Below are 24,867 nucleotides of genomic sequence, written 5' to 3'. Positions count from 1 at the left end.
GCTCAACGCTATCACAGCCTCTGACGCACAACCAATGCCACGCATTGAGGAGCTGCTGGAGCGGTTAGACAGCTCGAGCTATCTCTCCATTATGGATCTGAGTCGGGGATATTGGCAGATTCCCTTGAGCCCCAGGGCCCAGGAGAAGTCCGCCTTTATCACCCCCTTCGGATTGTATGAATCCACGGTCATGCTTATTGGCCCCTGCCACTTTCCAGCGAATGGTCAACCACCTGCTCCAGGGACTGGAGAGGTACACAGTGGCGTACCTGGATGACATTGCCGTCTTCAGTCCCACCTGGGAGGATCACCTCGAGCATCTGCAGCAGGTGCTTGGGCGCATTCACCAGGCGGGCTTGACCATCAAGCCAGGAAAGTGCCAGATGGGCATGAACGAGGTCCACTACCTGGGGCACCGGGTAGGTGGGGGTACTCTGAAGCCAGAGCCTGGGTAGGTGGACGCTATCGTGTCCTGGCCCACTCCCAGGACCAAGAAGCAGGTGCAGTCCTTCTTGGGCACCGCAGGGTACTATAGATGCTTTGTACAGGACTATAGTAGCCTTGCGATGCCCTTGACAGACCTCACCAGGAGGAGCCTACCCCATTCAGTCAAATGGACAGATGAATGCGAGGTGGCCTTTCGGGCTTTGAAGACTGCCCTGAGCAGCTCTCCTGTGCTAAAGGCGGTCGACGGCACACGGCCATTCTTCGTACAGACAGACGCCAGTGAGTTTGGCCTCGGTGCTGTACTCAGCCAGGTCGACTCGGGGAACCAAGAACACCCCGTGTTGTACCTAAGTCGGAAACTGCTGCCGAGGGAAGTGGCCTATTCCACCATAGAGAAGGAGTGCCTGGCCATTGTATGGGCCCTCAACCGTTTATAGCCTTACTTGTACGGGCGCCCCTTCACTATTTTGACTGACCACAACCCCCTGAGTTGGCTGCACACCATGTCCAGTGCCAACGGAAGGTTGTTGCGCTGGAGCCTCACCCACCAGCAGTAAGACTTTACTGTTCAACACCGCAAAGGCAGCGAGCATGGCAATGCTGATGGGTTGTCCCGGCGAGGGGAACCTCCAGAGATACGCCTGGAGGAGTACCAGAAGGTCCTACCTCCATAGCACAGTCTAAAAAGTGGGAGGTGTCAGGCAAAATGTATTTTTGTCCTAGTTTTAAAAATGAGAGATGTCTTACATCTCCACCCCCTGCTCATTTGGAAGAGGCTACATAGAACTACTCTTGCTCCCCCCCTAACAAGGAATTTTTATTACCGCCATAAAACGTCAGCAAGCATACTGGTGTACCCTGGATTTTCCCTCCAGTCCTATTGTTTAACAGTACAATCTTTTAATGTTCATTTTAATAATGCCCATGACTGTCACAAACACGGGCACCACATTTTTGAGATGTTCACCTTTTTCCAATTGTGATGGTGGTGTTTTCGTGGCTGGAAGACCACCAGGTACCTGGGAAATGGGTTCTGAGCTTCTGAGCGTCATAGAGATATCATATTTGATATCCATCTTCATGAATAGTGGTGACTGCAAACATGATGTCACCATCTTGGATGTGGGACCCCCCACCCATACCAAGATATGAAATCTGAAGGATTTTTATGTCTTATGCAGCTGGGTGGGTTCACAAAACCGAGCCCCCATGTGAGGTAAACAACATGGGTGTCTCCTAGAGTTTTGGCCCCTTACTAAAAACCAGAACGGCCATTTTACTTCATTCTTACCCGGGACGTCAGATGCATGCACACCTCGCTGCGTGGAAGAATCACATCTAATTTCCGGGGAGCCGTCTCCCCCACAGAATCTGAGACCATCACCTTGTGGCGCAGGTTTTGCTATTACTTATCCCTTTTATTTTAATAACTGTTTTATGCATATATGTAAATTGTCTCTTTTATAATATCTTGTATATCTTTTGTAAACACTGCCCACTTTCGGGAGTAAATCATTATTATTTACCAGCTTCGTTCTTGTCCTATGTCGAGCAAACACGTTCCTCACCCGCTAATTCATGTTACCTAACGGGTACCCGATCCACCTGTTAAGCGATCGGTGGTGGCAGTATACCAGTATTTTTGTGATATTGTGGTTTGAGGGTTCCTGACACCCAGTCTTCCCCCATCTTCCCCCGCTCACAATCAGACTCATAGCCAGTGTTGGCGGTGATGACGCATGTATACTTTTGGTCTATTCAGTGATGCTCACCATTATTGTCACCCCTTTATTTTTTTCATAGACTGTACAATATCTTCAGAAATAAGTGGAAATGTACCAAAGTTATGTCCTCAGGATTTTTTAATAAGTGGTCCAAAGTAATACAACAATAAAACATTCTTTTTCTACTTCTATGTTGCAATTTCAGAGTTTTAGGGTCCCATCAATCTCTACTCTACCGCTACTTTGTGGCGTGTATAGAGTATGAAGGGCTTGTTCCCCTCCCTGGGAGTACATGATTTCCTGCATCACTTCTCCGGTAAAGTGGGTGCCTCTGTCACTCTTTATGGTCTTGGACACCCCGTATCTACAGATGACTTCTTAGATCTGTCTTTTCGCTGTAGACCTAGCGAAGGTTTTACACACTGGGTACGCTTCTGTACATCCCGAGAAGAGGTCGACACAAGTACATACTCGTAGGTTTGCATCTTGGGAAGTTGAATGTAGTCCTTCTGAAGACGCGGGGTCATCCGCCTTGGTGTGCGTCTCCGGCATCTTGGTGGTACGTCCCACGCTGTTGAGCACTCAGGTCAGACAGGCTTGAACGTGTTTGGCTCCAGTGATACTGAACCTAGGGGCATTCCAATGGCGGTGGACTTGGTCTGCCATGGCAATCTTTGATTGCTAGGTATTGCCGTGGGAGGCTTGAGCCATCATGGGATACAGAACTCAGGGAAGGCAACCTTTGTCCCAAACGTGTCACAGTCCTTCTGGTGACTGCACTGCTCCCTTCTTGCCATGTGGCGAATTCTTCAACACCGGCCTGTTGTAGCTTCTGGAGAAGGTCGTAGGTCTGCAGTGGAGGCCGCCTGTGCAGCTGCCACCCTGGTAGGGTGGTCTCTTGGTTGGCAAGCCGCAGATTTTGCAGCCTGATTGGCCAGGTGGTTGCCTTTAGCTGTAGTGGAGTTGTCCTTTGCCTGGCCTTCGACTCTCACTATGGCAACTTTCTCGGGTAAAAGTAGGGCTTCCATCAGGCGCTTGCCGGATTTATCATTCTTGATGGGCTTCCTGACGCTGTGAGGAATGATCGAGCTCTCCATATAGGTCCAGAATAGGGAAAGCATAGCAGCTGTCTGTATAAATGGTGGCAGTCTGGTCTTAATGCGCACCTGTCAGCAGGATTGTGCTCAGTAAACCACATACACTGTCAGGTGGGCGACATTATTATTACTTATATAACGCCATTGATTCCATGGCGCTGTACAAGAGAAGGGGTTACATACCAGATACAGGCATCACTTACAGTGAATGAACTAACAATGATAGACGGGTACAGAGGGAGGAGGACCCTGCCCCTGTGGGCTTACATTCTACGGGAATGGGGAAGGAGACAGTAGGTTAGGGGGTTGCAGCAGCTCCGGTGGTGGTGAGGAGGCAGGTGGTGGATAATCGGACGTGTTGAGGCACAGAATTCCATAGGACGGGGGATATTCTGGAGAAGTCTTGGAGGTGATTGGGTGAGAAACGAATAAGTGTGGAGGAGAGAAGGAGGTCTTAGGAGGAGCGGAGGTTACGTGAGGGAATATATCGGGAGATGAGTTCAGAGATGTACGGAGGAGAGAGGTTATGGATGGCTTTGTAGACATTACCCTGATTAATATGATACCTGGGTTGATGAAATCCATCCTGTGGTTCTTGTTTAATCTTCATTTGCAGTTGATTTGATTCTCGTGCTGTGGGGTGGCCTGTGGGGGGCGCTCTATCTGGTGCTTTGTTCTCATATTCGTCATTGTGGCTTTAATGATAGCTGCTAGGGCACATGCACGGTCCCTGCCGCCATTTTGATCGAGTTAAAAAAAAAATTCAAAGACAACAATATGTACTGCGTAAGAGCAATATTTAAAATAGGAGGCCGGTCAGTGACGGATCAGTGAGCACCAGATAGAGCGCCCCCCACAGGCCACCCCGCAGCACAAGCATATCATTATCTCCAAACTGCAATCACAGATTAAACTACAACCACAAAACGGATTTCATCAACCCAGGTATCATATTAATCAGCGTACCGGCGCCCAGCTGGCAGTGTATGTGGTTACTGAGCACAATCCTGATGCGCTGTGAGCTTGTCTGCAGGCTTCTTCTAGGGACCGTGGGCGGACATGTGTGGGGGCAGCTGCATTGCCTTTATCGTTTCATGGAGGGAAACCGCAGCATATCCACTGTAGGACTGGCCATCCACCCTATACCGCGATCCATCCACCAAGAGCTCATGGTCTGGGTTATGTAGTGGGACATCGGTGACATGACTGAACCCCCCCGTGGGACGCTATTTGTGCACAGTCATGTTCCTCTTGTGTCTTAACTAGCAGGTCACCCATATTATCACTACCACTCCTCTCCTCCTCCAGAGGCAGCAAGGTGGCTGGATTGGTGCCTCGGGACCCGGTTGTTGTCTTCTTGTCCAGGGTGTTGGCTACTTGAAGCATCACGGCTGGGGACATGGTCCGGAGCTCCAGGCGGGGTACTATTAGTGGCTCTTTAATCACAGGCTTTAATAAACCTTCACCCAAGGCACTGGACTGTAAACGGGTGTGAACTTGGGACGCTTCTCATATCCTAAGTCTTGCCATCTTTGCCAGAGCCGGGTATAATAATAATAATTTTCTACTGACTCTAGCATCCTGTTGGATATCATGAAGCGTGGCTGAGGCTAACCTGGCCGCCCCCACTGGGTGAGTTTTCTCAAATACGGCTCCCCCCCCTACATTACAGCCCCACGGACTGATGACCCGTAAAATGCAAAATCCACTCTTCTCACACAACACAGAAAGTCAGCCCAGTACACAAGGTCTCCTCAGGGTTCTCTAACAATAATGTACCCACTTACTATGAGCAGATGGAGTGATCTGGGACCCACTTACTATGAGCAGATGGAGTGATCTGGGACCCACTTACTATGAGCAGATGGAGTGATCTGGGACCCACTTACTATGAGCAGATGGAGTGATCTGGGACCCACTTACTATGAGCAGATGGAGTGATCTGGGACCCACTTACTATGAGCAGATGGAGTGATCTGGGACCCACTTACTATGAGCAGATGGAGTGATCTGGGACCCACTTACTATGAACAGATGTAGTGATCTGGGACCCACTTACTATGAACAGATGTAGTGATCTGGGACCCACTTACTATGAGCAGATGGAGTGATCTGGGACCCACTTACTATGAACAGATGGAGTGATCTGGGACCCACTTACTATGAACAGATGGAGTGATCTGGGACCCACTTACTATGAGCAGATGGAGTGATCTGGGACCCACTTACTATGAGCAGATGGAGTGATCTGGGACCCACTTACTATGAGCAGATGGAGTGATCTGGGACCCACTTACTATGAGCAGATGGAGTGATCTGGGACCCACTTACTATGAGCAGATGGAGTGATCTGGGACCCACTTACTATGAGCAGATGGAGTGATCTGGGACCCACTTACTATGAGCAGATGGAGTGATCTGGGACCCACTTACTATGAGCAGATGGAGTGATCTGGGACCCCCTTACTATGAGCAGATGGAGTGATCTGGGACCCACTTACTATGAGCAGATGGAGTGATCTGGGACCCCCTTACTATGAACAGATGGAGTGATCTGGGACCCACTTACTATGAACAGATGGAGTGATCTGGGACCCACTTACTATGAGCAGATGGAGTGATCTGGGACCCACTTACTATGAGCAGATGGAGTGATCTGGGACCCCCTTACTATGAGCAGATGGAGTGATCTGGGACCCCCTTACTATGAGCAGATGGAGTGATCTGGGACCCCCTTACTATGAGCAGATGGAGTGATCTGGGACCCCCTTACTATGAGCAGATGGAGTGATCTGGGACCCCCTTACTATGAGCAGATGGAGTGATCTGGGACCCCCTTACTATGAGCAGATGGAGTGATCTGGGACCCCCTTACTATGAGCAGATGGAGTGATCTGGGGCCCACTTACTATGAGCAGATGGAGTGATCTGGGACCCCCTTACTATGAGCAGATGGAGTGATCTGGGACCCACTTACTATGAGCAGATGGAGTGATCTGGGACCCCCTTACTATGAGCAGATGGAGTGATCTGGGACCCCCTTACTATGAGCAGATGGAGTGATCTGGGACCCCCTTACTATGAGCAGATGGAGTGATCTGGGACCCACTTACTATGAACAGATGGAGTGATCTGGGACCCCCTTACTATGAGCAGATGGAGTGATCTGGGACCCCCTTACTATGAGCAGATGGAGTGATCTGGGACCCCCTTACTATGAGCAGATGGAGTGATCTGGGACCCACTTAATATGAGCAGATGGAGTGATCTGGGACCCCCTTACTATGAGCAGATGGAGTGATCTGGGACCCCCTTACTATGAGCAGATGGAGTGATCTGGGACCCCCTTACTATGAGCAGATGGAGTGATCTGGGACCCCCTTACTATGAGCAGATGGAGTGATCTGGGACCCCCTTACTATGAGCAGATGGAGTGATCTGGGACCCTCTTACTATGAGCAGATGGAGTGATCTGGGACCCTCTTACTATGAGCAGATGGAGTGATCTGGGACCCACTTACTATGAGCAGATGGAGTGATCTGGGACCCACTTACTATGAGCAGATGGAGTGATCTGGGACCCCCTTACTATGAGCAGATGGAGTGATCTGGGACCCACTTACTATGAGCAGATGGAGTGATCTGGGACCCCCTTACTATGAGCAGATGGAGTGATCTGGGACCCACTTACTATGAGCAGATGGAGTGATCTGGGACCCCCTTACTATGAGCAGATGGAGTGATCTGGGACCCACTTACTATGAGCAGATGGAGTGATCTGGGACTCACTTACTATGAGCAGATGGAGTGATCTGGGACCCACTTACTATGAGCAGATGGAGTGATCTGGGACCCCCTTACTATGAACAGATGGAGTGATCTGGGACCCCCTTACTATGAACAGATGGAGTGATCTGGGACCCCCTTACTATGAACAGATGGAGTGATCTGGGACCCCCTTACTATGAGCAGATGGAGTGATCTGGGACCCCCTTACTATGAGCAGATGAAGTGATCTGGGACCCCCTTACTATGAACAGATGGAGTGATCTGGGACCCCCTTACTATGAGCAGATGGAGTGATCTGGGACCCCCTTACTATGAACAGATGGAGTGATCTGGGACCCACTTACCCAACACACACTGGAACCAGGACAGAGGGACAAATTCAGGTCGTGTAAGAAGAAAGCTTCTTACCTCCGGCTGCCGCCGTCCCAACTTATCAATCTGTCACAAGTTATTATTTTTTACAGTGTGATGACTTCTGTCTGGTCGCTGTGACGCCATTTTCCTGGTGATTTTAGTATCCCTAAAGCAAATGGTTGTCAACTATAAGAACGAAAATTGTGTCTGACATTGTTTTATCCCTTTATTGTGTTAGTTTTCAGCATTTGCTGGGCCAAATGTTTTGCATATTTTCTCATGGGTCGTCGAATTTTGCCTAATTTTTTTTTTTTTGCATGTGTTTTTAGGTTAAAACATGACAAAGACCAAACCAAATTTCAGAGAGAAGTCAGGAAAATCCAAAAATTCACCTGTTCTCAGAGTCAAGTGTCGCGTATATTAAAGAAGAAAAAGAAGGTTCTGGAACAGCTGAGAAACCTAGAAGTGGACGACCACGGAGAACGTCCTCCAGAGCCGATCACATTATAAAGAAAAAGTCAGTATCTGACGTCCATAAAAGTGCTGGACAGATATCGCAAGAAATGAAGGAAGAATATGGGGTCAAAGTGAGTCCCAAACTGTGGTGCTACAGCTGAGAGATGGGTGAAAGCACGAGGTCCAGTCAATAAGCCTTTCATCTCTGCAAAGGACCGGAACAAAGAACAATGGAAAGACAGATTGGGCTCAGGTGTTCTGGTTGTATAAATCCAAGTTCAATCTGTTTGGTGGCGATGGCAGCACTATATATACCGCCCAATGTGAAAACGTAATGATGTAAGGTACCAAACGCCTACAGTGAAACATGGTGGAGGCAATGTCACGGTTTGGGGCTGCTTTTCTGCATCTGCCATTGGCCCTCTGCATAGAATTGATGGAAATATGAATGCTACCATGTACAAGGATATACTGGAGAATGTAATGCAGCCACATGGTAAAACCAAAGTAGGCAGACGGAGATTCCAGCAAGACAATGATCCTGAGCACACATCCAAAGAAAAATGTCTGCCTGTTGCCATGGCCGAGCCGATCGCCTGATTTACACCCTATAGAGCACCTTTGGGGTGAGTTAGGGCCATGAGTTGGGGCCCGGACCCAGAGCAATAAAGATGAATTGTTTGCAGATTTGTACATGGAGCGAGATCCCTCCAGACGTCCTGAATCCCCCGTGGCCTCAATGTCCCGTCAGTGCAGGAATTACAGCAAGAGGTTCTGCTACAAAGTGCAAAGTCATGGATTGTAACCGTGAATTACTCTCTACGTTGTGATCAATAAATTGTAGATGCAAAACTATTGGCCGTCAGTTTCTTTAATGACCAGACCTATATTCAGAAGCATTGTGGGTAAAATTAATGTCTTGTCTGATGACAACTTCATGCACTTTCATTTCATCACCAGGAAAAAATGGCGTCACAGCGACCAGACAGAAGGAATCACACTTTTAAAAACAATGCAAAATACTTTTGGTAGCTACTGTACATATATATCGACAGAGAAGCCCCTGGAGGTGGATGTGGGGGGGCACATACTTTTCTCCATATTAATGTCTATGGATGTAGATGAGGACAGAGAAGCCCCCTGAGGTGGATGTGGGGGGCACATACTTTCCTCCATATTAATGTCTATGGATGTAGATGAGGACAGAGAAGCCCCCGGAGGTGGATGTGGGGGGCACATACTTTCCTCCATATTAATGTCTATGGATGTAGATGAGGACAGAGAAGCCCCTGGAGGTGGATGTGGGGGGCACATACTTTTATCCATATTAATGTCTATGGATGTGGATGTGGGGGGCACATACTTTTCTCCATATTATTGTCTATGGATGTAGATGAGGACAGAGAAGCCCCCGGAGGTGGATGTGGGGGGCACATAATTTTCTCCATATTAATGTCTATGGATGTGGATGTGGGGGGCACATACTTTTCTCCATATTAATGTCTATGGATGTAGATGAGGACAGAGAAGCCCCCGGAGGTGGATGTGGGGGGCACATACTTTTATCCATATTAATGTCTATGGATGTAGATGAGGACAGAGAAGCCCCTGGAGGTGGATGTGGGGGTCACATACTTTCTCCACATTAAGGTCTATGGATGTAGATGAGGACAGAGAAGCCCCTGGAGGGGGATGTGGGGGCACATACTTTCCTCCATATTAATGTCTATGGATGTAGATGAGGACAGAGAAGCCCCTGGAGGGGGATGTGGGGGCACATACTTTCCTCCATATTAATGTCTATGGATGTAGATTAGGACAGAGAAGCCCCTGGAGGTGGATGTGGGGGGCACATACTTTTCTCCATATTAATGTCTATGGATGTAGATGAGGACAGAGAAGCCCCTGGAGGTGGATGTGGGGGGCACATACTTTTCACCATATTAATGTCTATGGATGTAGATGAGGACAGAGAAGCCCCCGGAGGTGGATGTGGGGGGCACATACTTTCTCCACATTAATGTCTATGGATGTAGATGAGGACAGAGAAGCCCCTGGAGGTGGATGTGGGGGGCACATACTTTTCTCCATATTAATGTCTATGGATGTAGATGAGGACAGAGAAGCCCCTGGAGGTGGATGTGGGGGGCACATACTTTTATCCATATTAATGTCTATGGATGTAGATGAGGACAGAGAAGCCCCTGGAGGTGGATGTGGGGGGCACATACTTTTCTCCATATTAATGTCTATGGATGTGGATGTGGGGGGCACATACTTTTCTCCATATTAATGTCTATGGATGTGGATGTGGGGGGCACATACTTTTCTCCATATTAATGTCTATGGATGTGGATGTGGGGGGCACATACTTTTCTCCATATTAATGTCTATGGATGTGGATGAGGACAGAGAAGCCCCCGGAGGTGGATGTGGGGGGGCACATACTTTCTCCACATTAATGTCTATGGATGTAGATGAGGACAGAGAAGCCCCCGGAGGTGGATGTGGGGGGCACATACTTTCCTCCATATTAATGTCTATGGATGTAGATGAGGACAGAGAAGCCCCTGGAGATGGATGTGGGGGGCACATACTTTCTCCACATTAATGTCTATGGATGTAGATGAGGACAGAGAAGCCCCCGGAGGTGGATGTGGGGGGCTCATACTTTTCTCCATATTAATGTCTATGGATGTAGATGAGGACAGAGAAGCCCCCGGAGGTGGATGTGGGGGGCTCATACTTTCTCCATATTAATGTCTATGGATGTAGATGAGGACAGAGAAGCCCCTGGAGATGGATGTGGGGGGCACATACTTTCTCCATATTAATGTCTATGGATGTAGATGAGGACAGAGAAGCCCCCGGAGGTGGATGTGGGGGGCACATACTTTCCTCCATATTAATGTCTATGGAAGTAGATGAGGACAGAGAAGCCCCCGGAGGTGGATGTGGGGGGCACATACTTTTCACCATATTAATGTCTATGGATGTAGATGAGGACAGAGAAGCCCCCGGAGGTGGATGTGGGGGGCACATACTTTTCACCATATTAATGTCTATGGATGTAGATGAGGACAGAGAAGCCCCCGGAGGTGGATGTGGGGGGCACATACTTTTCACCATATTAATGTCTATGGATGTAGATGAGGACAGAGAAGCCCCCGGAGGTGGATGTGGGGGGCACATACTTTTCTCCATATTAATGTCTATGGATGTAGATGAGGACAGAGAAGCCCCCGGAGGTGGATGTGGGGGGCACATACTTTTCACCATATTAATGTCTATGGATGTAGATGAGGACAGAGAAGCCCCCGGAGATGGATGTGGGGGGCACATACTTTTCTCCATATTAATGTCTATGGATGTAGATAAGGACAGAGAAGCCTCTGGAGGTGGATGTGGGGGGCACATACTTTTATCCATATTAATGTCTATGGATGTGGATGTGGGGGGCACATACTTTTCTCCATATTAATGTCTATGGATGTAGATGAGGACAGAGAAGCCTCCGGGGGTGGATGTGGGGGGCACATACTTTTATCCATATTAATGTCTATGGATGTGGATGTGGGGGGCACATACTTTTCTCCATATTAATGTCTATGGATGTAGATGAGGACAGAGAAGCCTCTGGAGGTGGATGTGGGGGGCACATACTTTTATCCATATTAATGTCTATGGATGTGGATGTGGGGGGCACATACTTTTCTCCATATTAATGTCTATGGATGTAGATGAGGACAGAGAAGCCTCCGGGGGTGGATGTGGGGGGCACATACTTTTATCCATATTAATGTCTATGGATGTGGATGTGGGGGGCACATACTTTTCTCCATATTAATGTCTATGGATGTAGATGAGGACAGAGAAGCCCCCGGAGGTGGATGTTGGGGGCACATACTTTCCTCCATATTAATGTCTATGGATGTAGATGAGGACAGAGAAGCCCCTGGAGGTGGATGTGGGGGGCACATACTTTCCTCCATATTAATGTCTATGGATGTAGATGAGGACAGAGAAGCCCCCGGAGGTGGATGTGGGGGGCACATACTTTTCTCCATATTAATGTCTATGGATGTAGATGAGGACAGAGAAGCCCCCGGAGGTGGATGTTGGGGGCACATACTTTCCTCCATATTAATGTCTATGGATGTAGATGAGGACAGAGAAGCCCCCGGAGGTGGATGTGGGGGGCACATACTTTCTCCATATTAATGTCTATAGATGTAGATGAGGACAGAGAAGCCCCCTGGAGCTGGATGTGGGGGGGGGGGGGGGCACATACTTTCTCCACATTAATGTCTATGGATGTAGATGAGGACAGAGAAGCCCCTGGAGGTGGATGTGGGGGGCACATACTTTCTCCACATTAATGTCTATGGATGTAGATGACAGAGAAGCCCCTGGAGGTGGATGTGGGGGGCACATACTTTCCTCCATATTAATGTCTATGGATGTAGATGAGGACAGTGAAGCCCCTGGAGGTGGATGTGGGGGGCACATACTTTCCTCCATATTAATGTCTATGGATGTAGATGAGGACAGAGAAGCCCCCGGAGGTGGATCATAGAATCATAGAATGGTAGAGTTGGAAGGGACCTCCTGGGTCATCTGGTCCAACCCCCTGCTCAAAGCAGGATTCACTAGATCATCTCAGACAGATGTCTGTCCAGCCTCTGTTTGAAGACGTCCATTGAAGGGGAACTCACCACCTCTCGTGGCAGCCTGTTCCACTCATTAATCAACCTAACTGTCAAAAAGTTTTTTCTAATATCTAATCTGTGTCTCCTCCCATTTAGTTTCATCCCATTGCTTCTAGTCTTTCCTTGTGCAAATGAGAATAAAGATGATCCTTCTACAATGTGACAGCCCTTGACATATTTGTAGACAGCTATTAAGTCTCCTCTCAGTCTTCTTTTTTGCAGCTAAACATTCCCAAATCCTGCAACCGTTCCTCGTAGGACATGGTTTGCAGACCGGTCACCATTCTGGTCGCTCTTCTCTGAACTTGCTCCAGTTTGTCTATGTCTTTTTTAAAATGTGATGCCCAAAACTGTACACAGTATCCAGATGAGGTCTCACCAAGGAGGAGTAAAGACCGATAATGACTTCACGTGATCTAGACTGTATGCTTCTGTTAATACATCCCAGAATTGTATTTGCCTTTTTTGCTGCTGCATCACACTGTTGACTCATGTTCAGTCTATGATCTATTAGTATACCTAAGTCTTTTTCACATGTACTGTTGCTTAGCTCTATTCCTCCCATTCTGTATATGCTTTTTTCATTTTTATTGCCCAGATGTAGGACTTTGCATTTTTCCCTGTTAAAAACCATTCTGTTGGTTGCTGCCCACTGCTCCAGTTTATTTAGGTCTTTTTGAATCCTCTCTCTCTCTTCTCTAGTATTAGCTATCCCTCCTAGCTTTGTGTCATCAGCAAATTTAATCAGTTTACCCTCAATTCCTTCATCTAAATCATTGATAAAGATGTTGAACAATACAGGTCCCAGGACGGAGCCCTGTGGTACCCCACTTGAGACATTCATCCAGCTGGATGTGAAGCCATTTACAACCACCCTTTGAGTCCGATCACTAAGCCAGTTATGAATCCACCTAACAGTTGCCTGGTCCATTGCATACTTGGTCATTTTTTCAATAAGGATGGTGTGAGATACTTTGTCAAATGCTTTGCTGAAGTCAAGATATACTATATCTACAGCATTTCCCTGATCCACCCAGTCAGTGATTCTGTCATAGAAGGAAATTAAGTTAGTCTGACATGACTTGTTAGTTACAAACCCATGCTGACTCTGGTTAATCACTTCATTCTTATCCAGGTACTTACATACATGTTGTTTAATAATTTGTTCAAAGATCTTTCCTGGTATAGAAGTCAGACTCACCGGCCTATAGTTCCCTGGGTCCACCTTCTTCCCCTTTTTGAAGATAGGAACAACATTTGCTCTTCTCCAGTCTTCTGGGACTTCTCCTGTTCTCCAAGAATTTTCAAGGATTATGGAGAGTGGTTCTAAAATTTCTTCTACGATCTCCTTCAGTACTCTGGGGTGTAATTCATCTGGACCTGGAGACTTGAACTCATTTATGTTAGCTAAATATTCCCTCACAATCTTTCTGTTTACAGATAACTTGGATTCCTCTATTTCTTTAAAAGGACAGTGAAGATCAGTTGATGTTACATTTTCTTTCTGAGAGAAAACAGATGCAAAATAGGAATTAAAAAGTTCGGCCTTCTCAACATCCTCTCTTACCATTTCTCCATTTTCATCCTGTAAAAATCCTATAGCATCTTTGACTTTTCTTTTACTTTTGACATACCCCCAAAATCCTTTTTTATTGCTTTTGACATCTCTTGCAAGCCTTAATTCATTGTCAGCTTTAGCTAACCTGATACGTGCCCTGCAGGATCTGCAGACTGCATTATAATCTTCTTTAGATATGCCTCCCTCTTTCCATTTAATAAACATTTCTTTCTTTCTTTTTAGCATGTGTTTAAGTTCTGTGTTCATCCATCCTGGTTTCCTTAAATGCTTCCCATTCTTCCTACTTTTCGGGATTGTTAACGATTGTGCTTTGAGAATCTCATTTTTAAAAATTTCCCATCCTTCCTGGACATTTTTGTCCTTAAGGACATCCAGCCATTGGATCCCTCCTATTCTCTTTCTGAATCTCTTAAAATCTGCCTTTCTAAAATCTAACCTTGAAGTTTGAGTCTTCACATGTCTTCCTCCTCTAGTTATCCAAAATTCTATAATAGCATGATCGCTGCCTCCTAGGGTCCCAGCCACCTTTACCTCCTCAACCATTTCCTCCCTGTTTATAAGGATTAGATCCAAAGTAGCAGATCCCCTTGTTTTCTCCCCTACCTTTTGGAAGATAAAGTTGTCAGCAAGAGAGGATAAGAATTTGCTTGACCTGTTAGTTTTACTTGAGAGAGATTCCCAACAAATGTCTGGATAGTTGAAATCTCCCATGACCACTACGTCATATTTTTTGGAGAACTTGGTCATTTGATACATAAAGAGTTCATCCATATCTGCAGCTTGCCCAGGTGGCCTGTAGTAAATGCCTACAATGGTGTCCTTTCCGTTGTTCTCTCCTTGTATTCTTACCCAGACAGTTTCCACAGAACTCCCAGTCTCTGAAGCTTCAATCTCTGTGCAGATATTCACTTTTCTAACATACAATGCAACACCTCCTCCTCGTTTATCAAGTCTGTTTCTTGCAGATAAGTTGTATCCTTTTAGCCTTTTACTCCAATCATGTGTATCGTCCCACCAAGTTTCAGTGATTCCAATGACATCATATTCCTTTTCCTGCATTAGTAGTTCCAATTCTCCTTGTTTGTTGCCCATGCTTTGTGCATTTGTATAAAAACATTTTAGTTTGTGATTGGTTTCTCATCCTCCCATATTTTTATTTAGATTTTTTTGTCCTTGTTCTTCTTTTCCACTTCCAGTAGCAGAGATCTCAATAGTATTTGTCAGCTGTATGGCTTTTTCTGGCCTTTTGCTTCCCTTCCCACATTGTTCTGGTATAAAGCTCTCCTGATGAGTGTAGCAAGGCGACTTCCAAATACATGTTTTCCAGTCTTCGTAAGGTGCACCCCATCTCTAGCAAGTAGTCCATCGTATAGGTAATTCATTCCGTGATCCAGAAATCCAAATCCTTGTTGACGGCACCATCGACGTAGCCAGTTGTTCACCTGTAGAATCTTATTCCACCTCATTGTTCCATGGCCATCCACTGGGAGGATGGATGAGAAGACCACCTGCGCTCCCAATTCTTTCACTTTCTTGCCTAAGTCTTCAAAGTCACTGCAGATGGTTTCCAGGTCCTTTCTTGCGGTGTCATTTGTCCCCACATGTATTAGCAGGAATGGGTAGTGATCTGTAGGTCTGAAGAGTCTTGATATCCTGTCAGACACATCTGTAATTTTTGCTCCTGGAAGACAGCACATTTCTCTTGAGGTTATGTCTGGTCTGCAGATAGCGGCCTCTGTTCCTCTTAACAGGGAATCCCCCATGACCACCACTCTCCGTTTTTTCTTCACAACATTCTTCTTTCTCCATCCAGGAGGATTCTGAGGGCTTACAAGGTTATTCATTGCTGGCAAAGTCTTATCTTGCTGTATTTCTTCATGGTTCTCCTGTGTGAGAGCCTGGTACTGGTTCCTGAGCAGTATGGGTGCTGACTGCCTCTCGATCCTCCTGCTTCTGTGGGTCACATGCTTCCATTCCTCTGTTTCCTCAGGTGCAGTTGGAATTTCTTCTCTTTCTGAATCATGAAGAGATAATTCTGCTCTGTCTAAGAACTCTTCACCTTCCTTAATGATTTTCAAGGTAGTTAACCTCTCTTCTAGATTTCCCAACTTTTCCTCCAACAGGGACACAAGCTTGCATTTCTGGCATGTGAAGTTTGGCTTTTCCACTGGCAAGTCTGTGAACATGTAGCAGGATATGCAGCTCACCAAATGGCTCCTGGACTCTTCCATGTTCTTATTGTTAATGTTCTGAAAACAGTGAAAAAAGCTTAAAAAAAAAGCTTCAAAATGCGCGCGCCTGCAGGCGCGCGGTTTACCGATGTCCTCTTTTCAGCTCCAACAGCCAAAATCCAGTGTTCTTTGAGCTCGCGGAGACTCTTCACTTACCCCAAAATGCAGTGGGAATATGCAAATTATCTCCCCAGGACTCCTCCCCTGGTTTTGTGGGGGGCACATACTTTTCTCCATATTAATGTCTATGGATGTAGATGAGGATAGAGAAGCCCCCGGAGGTGGATGTTGGGGGCACATACTTTCCTCCATATTAATGTCTATGGATGTAGATGAGGACAGAGAAGCCCCCGGAGGTGGATGTGGGGGGCACATACTTTCTCCATATTAATGTCTATAGATGTAGATGAGGACAGAGAAGCCCCCTGGAGCTGGATGTGGGGGGGGGGGGGCACATACTTTCTCCACATTAATGTCTATGGATGTAGATGAGGACAGAGAAGCCCCTGGAGGTGGATGTGGGGGGCACATACTTTCCTCCATATTAATGTCTATGGATGTAGATGAGGACAGAGAAGCTCCTGGATGTGGATGTGGGGGGCACATACTTTTCTCCACATTGATGTCTATAGATGTAGATGGACAAAGAAGCTGTGGATGGTGGGGGTGTGGAGACACGAGGGTCAGTGGGTGGTCCCGTCCGCTGGCCTGGTTGTTTTTAGAAAGACCGCATGGACCAGGGCTTATCCCACTCAACGCTTATACTCTTTCCTGGTGAGCATAATACCATTCAGACAACACAGGGTGAGGGTAACACAGCGTGCCAATACTTTATTGTCTGTTGGTGGTTCCATATAGAACAGTCCAAGCAAGTACATAAGATGGTGCTAATTACAGAGTCTCACCCTTCCGCTGGCTCACAGAGAAATAGTACATCTGCGACTTTTGGCGGGCACCGACAGAGAGGAGGTAGCAGTAAGCTTAGGAAGCTGACAGTCCATTGAGGTATGTGGCCAGGTAGCCTAATTGTCCCAACCTGGGTTCTCCAAACATCTCCATGGGTTCATTGATGGGTGGTGGATCAAATCTGTATTCCTTCGGGTGGAGCCATGGTGCCTTGGCTGCTGTATTATAGAGTCCTTCTGGAAACTGAGGCCGATCCCCTTTTATAGTTCACAGCTCTTATTCAGGCATTTTTCCACAGGATTGGGGGAAGGTGGGAGGAGGTCATCTCTCATTGTTCAAGTGTTCAATTAACCTACATATTTTGTCCTGTAATGTTTGCAGAACAACAAGCTGCATGGACTGTCAGGAACTCCACAGGGACGACACCGGGGAGATCACGCAATATCTCGCCGTTGCCGTCACTATGTCTGTATTTCGTCCAGAATCGCGAGCACACGATCCAGACTACTCACTCTTTAGGTATCGGCAAGCGACCAGTGAGCGTATGGCGTCACACCGCTGGGTTCCAAAGCATGGAATACGTGTTTACACCCTCCGTACGGTCACTGTCGGCTTCACGATAGCCCAATTATTATTATTCTCTGCCACCACCGGCCGAGTTTGAATTATAATACAGGCCTGGACAGGCGCCTGCGTCCTGGTAGCGTATATGGCTTCGGGGAAGGGAACGATTACAGAACAAAAGAAACAGGACTATTAAATTTTATATTTAATCCAAAAGGGAGGCAGTGTTTAGGGAAAATATATACGAGGATGTTACAAAGGGGACATTAAAATACATAGGCAGTTACATAAAATAAACAGGATAAAAGATAACTTACACTATACGATCACGGAGACGATTCAATATAGGTGGGCGAGGGGAACCCCAGTTTGAGTTGAGCGTTATCGAACAGGACCCTTTGCTTATAATCCTTATACCCCCTGGCAATGAGTGCTCCTGTCTTCTCCATAGATTCTCTTATACCTAAGGGGAGATCTGTCCACACATCCCTTGTGGTGACATTATGTGGTCCGGTCTCCAGCCTGTACATTTTTATTAAAGCCCCTACCTTCTGCGATAACTCATCGCTCGTTGATCGCAGAAGCTTGCAAACGACCACATTTTTCCGTTATGATTTTACCTGCATTTAGAGACCACACATCACATAGCTGCAGTCTGCTATTCTGGTGTTTTTGCGCTACAGCTCCCTGACTCTGCTTTCAGCCATGGAAAACTATGGATACATTCCTGGGCTGATTCTGCCACTAAAAATATAGGTCCCATTATTGCCGGACACATGGAACTCACAATATTTTATATGAGTCAGCGTGTCTATAGATTTCTTCTTTGAAGCTCGGGAAGCAAGCTCCAACAGTTACACGCAAATTATTGCAATCCTGCCTCTAATTACCCCCTGTGTCTTTCAGGGACAAGATGCTCGCATTCTAACTAAGTTATAACACTTCTTGGCTGCCATTTGTTTGTGTAAGGCCTTACTCATGACTGTGTTCATTGGGGCTTTGTGCTGAGATTTTTATGGAGACAGCTTGGTACTGACAAAAAGGAGAAATGGTCAATATCTATGTCAAGGAAATATGGAAGAACATTTTCCTGACATCAATATCTCCCTGACAGACTGATACAATGGGTAATCAAAATATTAACAAACATTGATTGTTCAATTAACCTGCGTCTTTGTCCCTTAAGGATAGCAGAACAATAAGCTGCAAGGGCTGATACAATAGATACAATAGGTAGTCTGCAAAAGAAATCCACAAACATCAATTCAACCTACATCAAGTCAATGTTCAGTCTCATATGAACGATAGCTCATGTCCCTGGGCCTACTGAATAATACGTCTGGCATACTTAAAAATAAATGCGGTGTCGTCATTGGGGGCACATACTTTTCTTTGTATTAATGTCTACGGGTTTAGATGAGAACACAGAAGCCCTCGGATGAGGATGTGGGGGGGGGGGGCACATACTTTTCTCCATACTAGTGTCTATAGATGTAGATAGAGGACAGAGAAGCCCTCGGATGAGGATGTGGGGGGCACATACTTTACTGTGTAGTCTGTGTGCTCCTGTTTCGCCTTTTCTGTGCTTTCGGCCAGTCTCTGATACGTCTCATGTTCCTGCAGGAAGTGAAGGTGAATTGGGCCACGACTCCGAGCAGCCAGAAAAAGGACACATCCAGTAAGTAGTGGCGCCCCCTGCTGACCCCGCCTGCGCTCTCTCCACTATCTTGTCTGCCAGGTGACTGCGATGCTGCTATTAATCCCTTTTTGTTGCAGGCCCCTCCAGCAGAGAAGGGGTTAAGAGGCTGGGCGCTAGCATTTTCACGTCCGGTGCTGGTTAGGCGGCCTCTCTTGGTATTCTCTCTCATTTATATAAACTCTTTGTTACTGGTGATTTCTGCGGGGGCCGGAGTTCGGCCCCTCTCTTCTCGGCCTTGGACTTTTGTTTAGAATGTTGGACATTAAGCCCTGGTGTGTGCCACGTAGCACCGCGTCCTGTGTGGACCCCGTGTCGTGCTGGGGACCCCGCGTCGTGCTGGAGAGCCGTGTGAGGCGGGACGTCTGCAGACGACTAACGGGGTGCGCTTTCTTTACAGATCACTTTCATGTGTTTGTTGGAGATCTGAGCCCAGAAATCACCACAGAAGACATAAAATCTGCTTTTGCTCCATTTGGTAAAATATCGTAAGTATTTAGTTGGCGGCATCTGGCCGCTGTGTCGCGGCTCTCCACGTGGCGTCCTTTCATGATCTGATGCGTTTCTTGTTAGCGGTCATTGGAGACTTGTGTGTCAGCCGGTGCAGCTGGCGCCCAGCGTGCTCCTCCTCTGCAGGGCACACTGGGCATTCTGTAGCCACCGCTCGTTGCTCGTGAAGTATTGGGGGGGTTGGTGGTTGCTCCATGACGCTGTGCATAGGCTGTAAATGGCACACTTTGCTGTCTGCGGTGCCTGGGGTCACTGGTGGTGGTGGCAGCGGCGGTGGTGGCCGCTCTCCGCTGCTGCCCTCCAGCTCTGGCTCTCCGGGAGTTGCTGATTGCTGCTCGGTAAGTCGCACTGTTTAGCGGGTGTAAGTCTTTCCTCACTCCCACTCGCCATTAAACTGAATAGCATTCTGATTATTTTGCAGAATTGCTGGTAGATGGACAGAATCTTGAAGGCTTTCAGCAAGGATCTGTGCACACTGGACTCAGTTGTAGATTTTTTTATTCTCCTTTCTATTTATCTCCGTTTCTATCTATCTCACATTCTCTATTCAGTGCAGATTGATATTACACATACATCTCTGTGTAAGTTTTGCTGTTTTGTACTGGTGTGCTGAAGTTATTGTTCTATAGTATTATTCACCTTTCTTAAATTTTCTGAAAATGTCAATTTTTCAAAATTTACAGCTGCCCAAACTCCAAAATGGTGGTAAAGAATTGAGCAAGAAAAATAAAGCGATCTGTTAACAGGCCATGTATGCCTTTTAATTCCTACTTTTTCCTCTTTTTTCAATTTTGATATTTGATATATTCTGCAGCCATTGATATTAGTGAGTGCATGGTGACCCGGGACTGCGTGCTTAGTGTAGACAGAGCGTCTCTAATGTAACTGCTAGGATGCATGTCTATCCATGTTATTACTAGAGCTGTGTGCTGTAGCCAGAATGTAGACCGTGGCCGGCCGGCCGGGGAGCTAGCCATCAAGCCGCAGGGCCGTCTCCACCATACAGTGTGTGTGATCCTTCTAGCTCTGCATTGATGATTTACACCATGCTCTCTCGCTGCTTCCTTCCTCTTATCAGTCCGTGCTCTCTTCTTACAGAGACGCCAGGGTTGTAAAGGATATGGCAACAGGGAAGTCCAAGGGCTACGGCTTTGTGTCCTTCTACAACAAGCTGGTATGTGGAGGTTCTTCACGTGGTTTTTCTGTATGATCTTCTGAGCTCATCTCTCCTCTTCCTCAGGATGCAGAGAACGCCATTGTCCACATGGGAGGTCAGTGGTTGGGAGGGCGGCAAATAAGAACCAACTGGGCAACGCGCAAACCCCCAGCACCAAAAAGCACACAGGAAAGTGAGTTTCATGGTCCTCCCTCCATCAGCCTTATTAGTGAGAGACATAAAGCTGACCATTAATATGCAGACTCTCCTCTCACATCAGATACCTCCAAACAGTTACGCTTCGAAGATGTCGTCAATCAGTCCAGCCCAAAAAACTGCACGGTGTACTGTGGCGGCATCGGCTCCGGCCTAACAGGCGAGTCCATGTGTTTGGCAGTGGGAGTCTTTGGCCCTTTCTGGGTTTTTATACCTCTCCCTTTTCTTCTTGTGTTGCCGGAAATGTCCACCGCTGGTTATTTTATGATCGCTTGGGTTATAATTCTGCTTATGTCTCTTATAGATCAGCTCATGCGACAGACCTTTGGGGTGTTTGGTCAGATAATGGAAATTCGAGTTTTCCCTGAGAAAGGCTATTCCTTCATTAGGTCAGTATATTAGGACATCACTTCTCTGACGTCGGCCGTCCTCTGACGTCGGCCGTCCTCTGACGTCGGCCGTCCTCTGACGTCGGCCGTCCTGAGGTCACCACACATCACCCGAAGTCCAGTAATCGCTATACTCTTCCTGGTCTTTAGGTTTTCCAGCCATGACAGTGCCGCGCACGCCATTGTGTCTGTGAATGGGACAACCATAGAGGGTCATGTAGTGAAGTGTTACTGGGGCAAAGAGACGCCGGACATGACAAAAAACTTCCAGCAAGTAAGAAACAAGTTCTAGCCCTGGTGTTGTGGAGACTGTTCTTCTGACGTTGTACCCATGAGGACTGAACATGTGGTGGAAGAAGGGACCATGTTCTTTTTGGCTTTTCTTGCTCTTACTTTCCCACTCTCTGCAGATTTGAGTTCCTGACATTTGTGTCTGGTGCTCAGTCCTGGTACCGGCTCTGGCTTTACAACATCTTCTATCTCTTCTAGGTGGACTATGGTCAGTGGGGTCAGTGGGGCCACATGTACGGCAGTCCTCAGCAGTATGGGCAGTATGTCACCAACGGTTGGCAAGTACCATCATACGGCATGTACGGCCAGGCGTGGAACCAGCAGAGCTTTGGAGTAGAGTAAGTGACGTGACGCAGGGATGGTGGGTGATCCAACACTACATGGCTTTGGTCCGTCCTCATTTGCTATTCTTCTATTACAGACAGTCCCAATCGGCTACGTGGATGGGAGGCTTCAATGCTCAACCCCCTCCTCCCACACAGGGGCCACCAGTGATACCGAACCCACCAGGGTACAGTATGGCCAGTTACCAAACACAGTGACAGAACTCTTCCTAATACGTGTAATCCACAACGCTGGTGACCTGGAGGATATGAACTGGGGCTTGATGGAAGGAAGAGAGGAATCTATAGATACAATATTTATTTCCAGCTGCATCCGTTGTGGAGCTGCCAGCACCGCTCACATGTATTGGACTCGTCTTTAGAGATTTATTTTTTTTTTATTTTTATTTTTTTTTTTGCTTTTTATGAAACATTTTTACCCTGAAGTTCAGGACTGGTCTTAAATTCAGTTTTCCTTCTGTACACAATAAAAGCCATTTCCGAGATCTGGGTCGAGGAGTATAAGTCATGGGTGCAGCGGCCGAGAGCGCAGCTCAATTTCCCATTGCTTATAGTCCCAGTCTCCGAGAGCTGAGGAGAACAGGTCTGGTGGAGAAGACCAGCGTGATCCATGTGTATATGTCAGGACTGGTCTGGTCAGGTGGAGAAGACCAGCGTGATCCATGTGTATATGTCAGGACTGGTCTGGTCAGGTGGAGAAAACCAGCGTGATACATGCGTATATGTCAGGACTGGTCTGGTCTGGTGGAGAAGACCAGCGTGATCCATGTGTATATGTCAGGACTGGTCTGGTCAGGTGGAGAAGACCAGCGTGATCCATGCATATATGTCAGGACTGGTCTGGTCTGGTGGAGAAGACCAGCGTGATCCATGTGTATATGTCAGGACTGGTCTGGTGAGGTGGAGAAAACCAGCGTGATCCATGCATATATGTCAAGACTGGTCTGGTCAGGTGGAGAAGACCAGCGTGATCCATGCGTATATGTCAGGACTGGTCTGGTCAGGTGGAGAAGAACAGCGTGATCGATGCGTATATGTCAGGACTGGTCTGGTCAGGTGGAGAAGAACAGCGTGATCGATGCGTATATGTCAGGACTGGTCTGGTCAGGTGGAGAAGACCAGTGTGATCCATGCGTATATGTCAGGTCTGGTCAGGTGGAGAAGACCAGCGTGATACATGCGTATATGTCAGGTCTGGTCAGGTGGAGAAGACCAGCGTGATACATGCGTATATGTCAGGACTGGTCTGGTCAGGTGGAGAAGACCAGCGTGATACATGCGTATATGTCAGGACTGGTCTGGTCAGGTGGAGAAGACTAGCGTGATCCATGCGTATATGTCAGGACTGGTCTGGTCAGGTGGAGAAGACTAGCGTGATCCATGCGTATATGTCAGGACTGGTCTGGTCAGGTGGAGAAGACCAGCGTGATCCATGCGTATATGTCAGGACTGGTCTGGTCAGGTGGAGAAGACCAGTGTGATCCATGCGTATATGTCAGGTCTGGTCAGGTGGAGAAGAACAGCGTGATCCATGCGTATATGTCAGGTCTGGTCAGGTGGAGAACACCATCCTGATCCATGCATATATGTCAGGACTGGTCTGGTCAGGTGGAGAAGACCAGCGTGATCCATGCGTATATGTCAGGACTGGTCTGGTCAGGTGGAGAAGACCAGCGTGATCAATGCGTATATGTCAGGACTGGTCTGGTCAGGTGGAGAAGACCAGCGTGATCCATGCATATATGTCAGGACTGGTCTGGTCAGGTGGAGAAGACCAGCGTGATCCATGCGTATATGTCAGGACTGGTCTGGTCAGGTGGAGAAGACCAGCGTGATCCATGCGAGGGTGAGTTTTTATTTGGGCTAACATTAGATGATATTCTGGATAAAGCAGGAGATAATAAGAAACGATTTCCCATCCTCTCCGTACCCTCATAAAAAGTCCTTTTGCAGTAAAATATGTATCCATAGGAAACCCCCTTAAAGACCAGGATAAATGGTAAGATGGGGGTAAAAAGAACAGAGGGTTCATGTTTAGTGGCCCCTCCAATGACCATAGAAAACCTTCCCAATGCAGTTTTTCACTAGGTGGGAGGAAGATTGTCTGGGAAAAGATCTCCAGCAGTGCCTGGATATTGGGCCTAATAGAGTCGGGCCTAAGGTTGCAGTTCCTATCAGTTCCCAGGCCAAACTTTATAGTGACTCCCCTACGAACCTCAATAAAGTAACATAGTCCTAGAGCATGAGGTTTTAAGTCTAGTAGACAAAGCGGTCCTACAGGAGGTTCCCCTCTAGGAAAGAAAAGATTGATCCTTCAGGACGATCATAAATTTAATGAGACTGAACCGGTCATTAAAGACAATTTCAAGATGGCGACAATAAAAACAGCTGTAAAAATTCTGTTTCCAG

General features: G+C 47.2%; 1 protein-coding gene across 2 annotated transcripts in view; it reads left to right on the top strand.

The window, feature by feature from the left end:
* TIAL1 (TIA1 cytotoxic granule associated RNA binding protein like 1) overlaps positions 1-22,941 on the top strand; it is a 39,498-nt gene extending 16,557 nt beyond the window's left edge. Inside the window, exons 4-12 of one of the 2 annotated variants that reach the window (XM_073669240.1) lie at positions 19,480-19,534; positions 19,953-20,040; positions 21,161-21,236; positions 21,303-21,411; positions 21,499-21,594; positions 21,739-21,823; positions 21,974-22,097; positions 22,313-22,452; positions 22,536-22,941. In XM_073669240.1, the coding sequence (XP_073525341.1) occupies positions 19,480-19,534; positions 19,953-20,040; positions 21,161-21,236; positions 21,303-21,411; positions 21,499-21,594; positions 21,739-21,823; positions 21,974-22,097; positions 22,313-22,452; positions 22,536-22,656 (894 nt within the window). In that variant the 3' untranslated portion in view covers positions 22,657-22,941. Of the gene's footprint in view, positions 1-19,479; positions 19,535-19,952; positions 20,041-21,160; positions 21,237-21,302; positions 21,412-21,480; positions 21,595-21,738; positions 21,824-21,973; positions 22,098-22,312; positions 22,453-22,535 lie in introns of both variants that reach the window. The other variant, XM_073669239.1, reaches the window with a different exon arrangement.
* Positions 22,942-24,867: the final 1,926 nt, after the last annotated feature.

Source organism: Phyllobates terribilis, unplaced genomic scaffold (assembly GCF_046119375.1).
Source record: "Phyllobates terribilis strain yellow unplaced genomic scaffold, ASM4611937v1 Scaffold_3188__1_contigs__length_86984, whole genome shotgun sequence".
NCBI classification, from domain to species: domain Eukaryota; kingdom Metazoa; phylum Chordata; class Amphibia; order Anura; family Dendrobatidae; genus Phyllobates; species Phyllobates terribilis.
The sequence above is the reverse complement of the archived record's forward strand: the minus strand, read 5'-3'. Positions and strand labels throughout refer to the sequence as shown.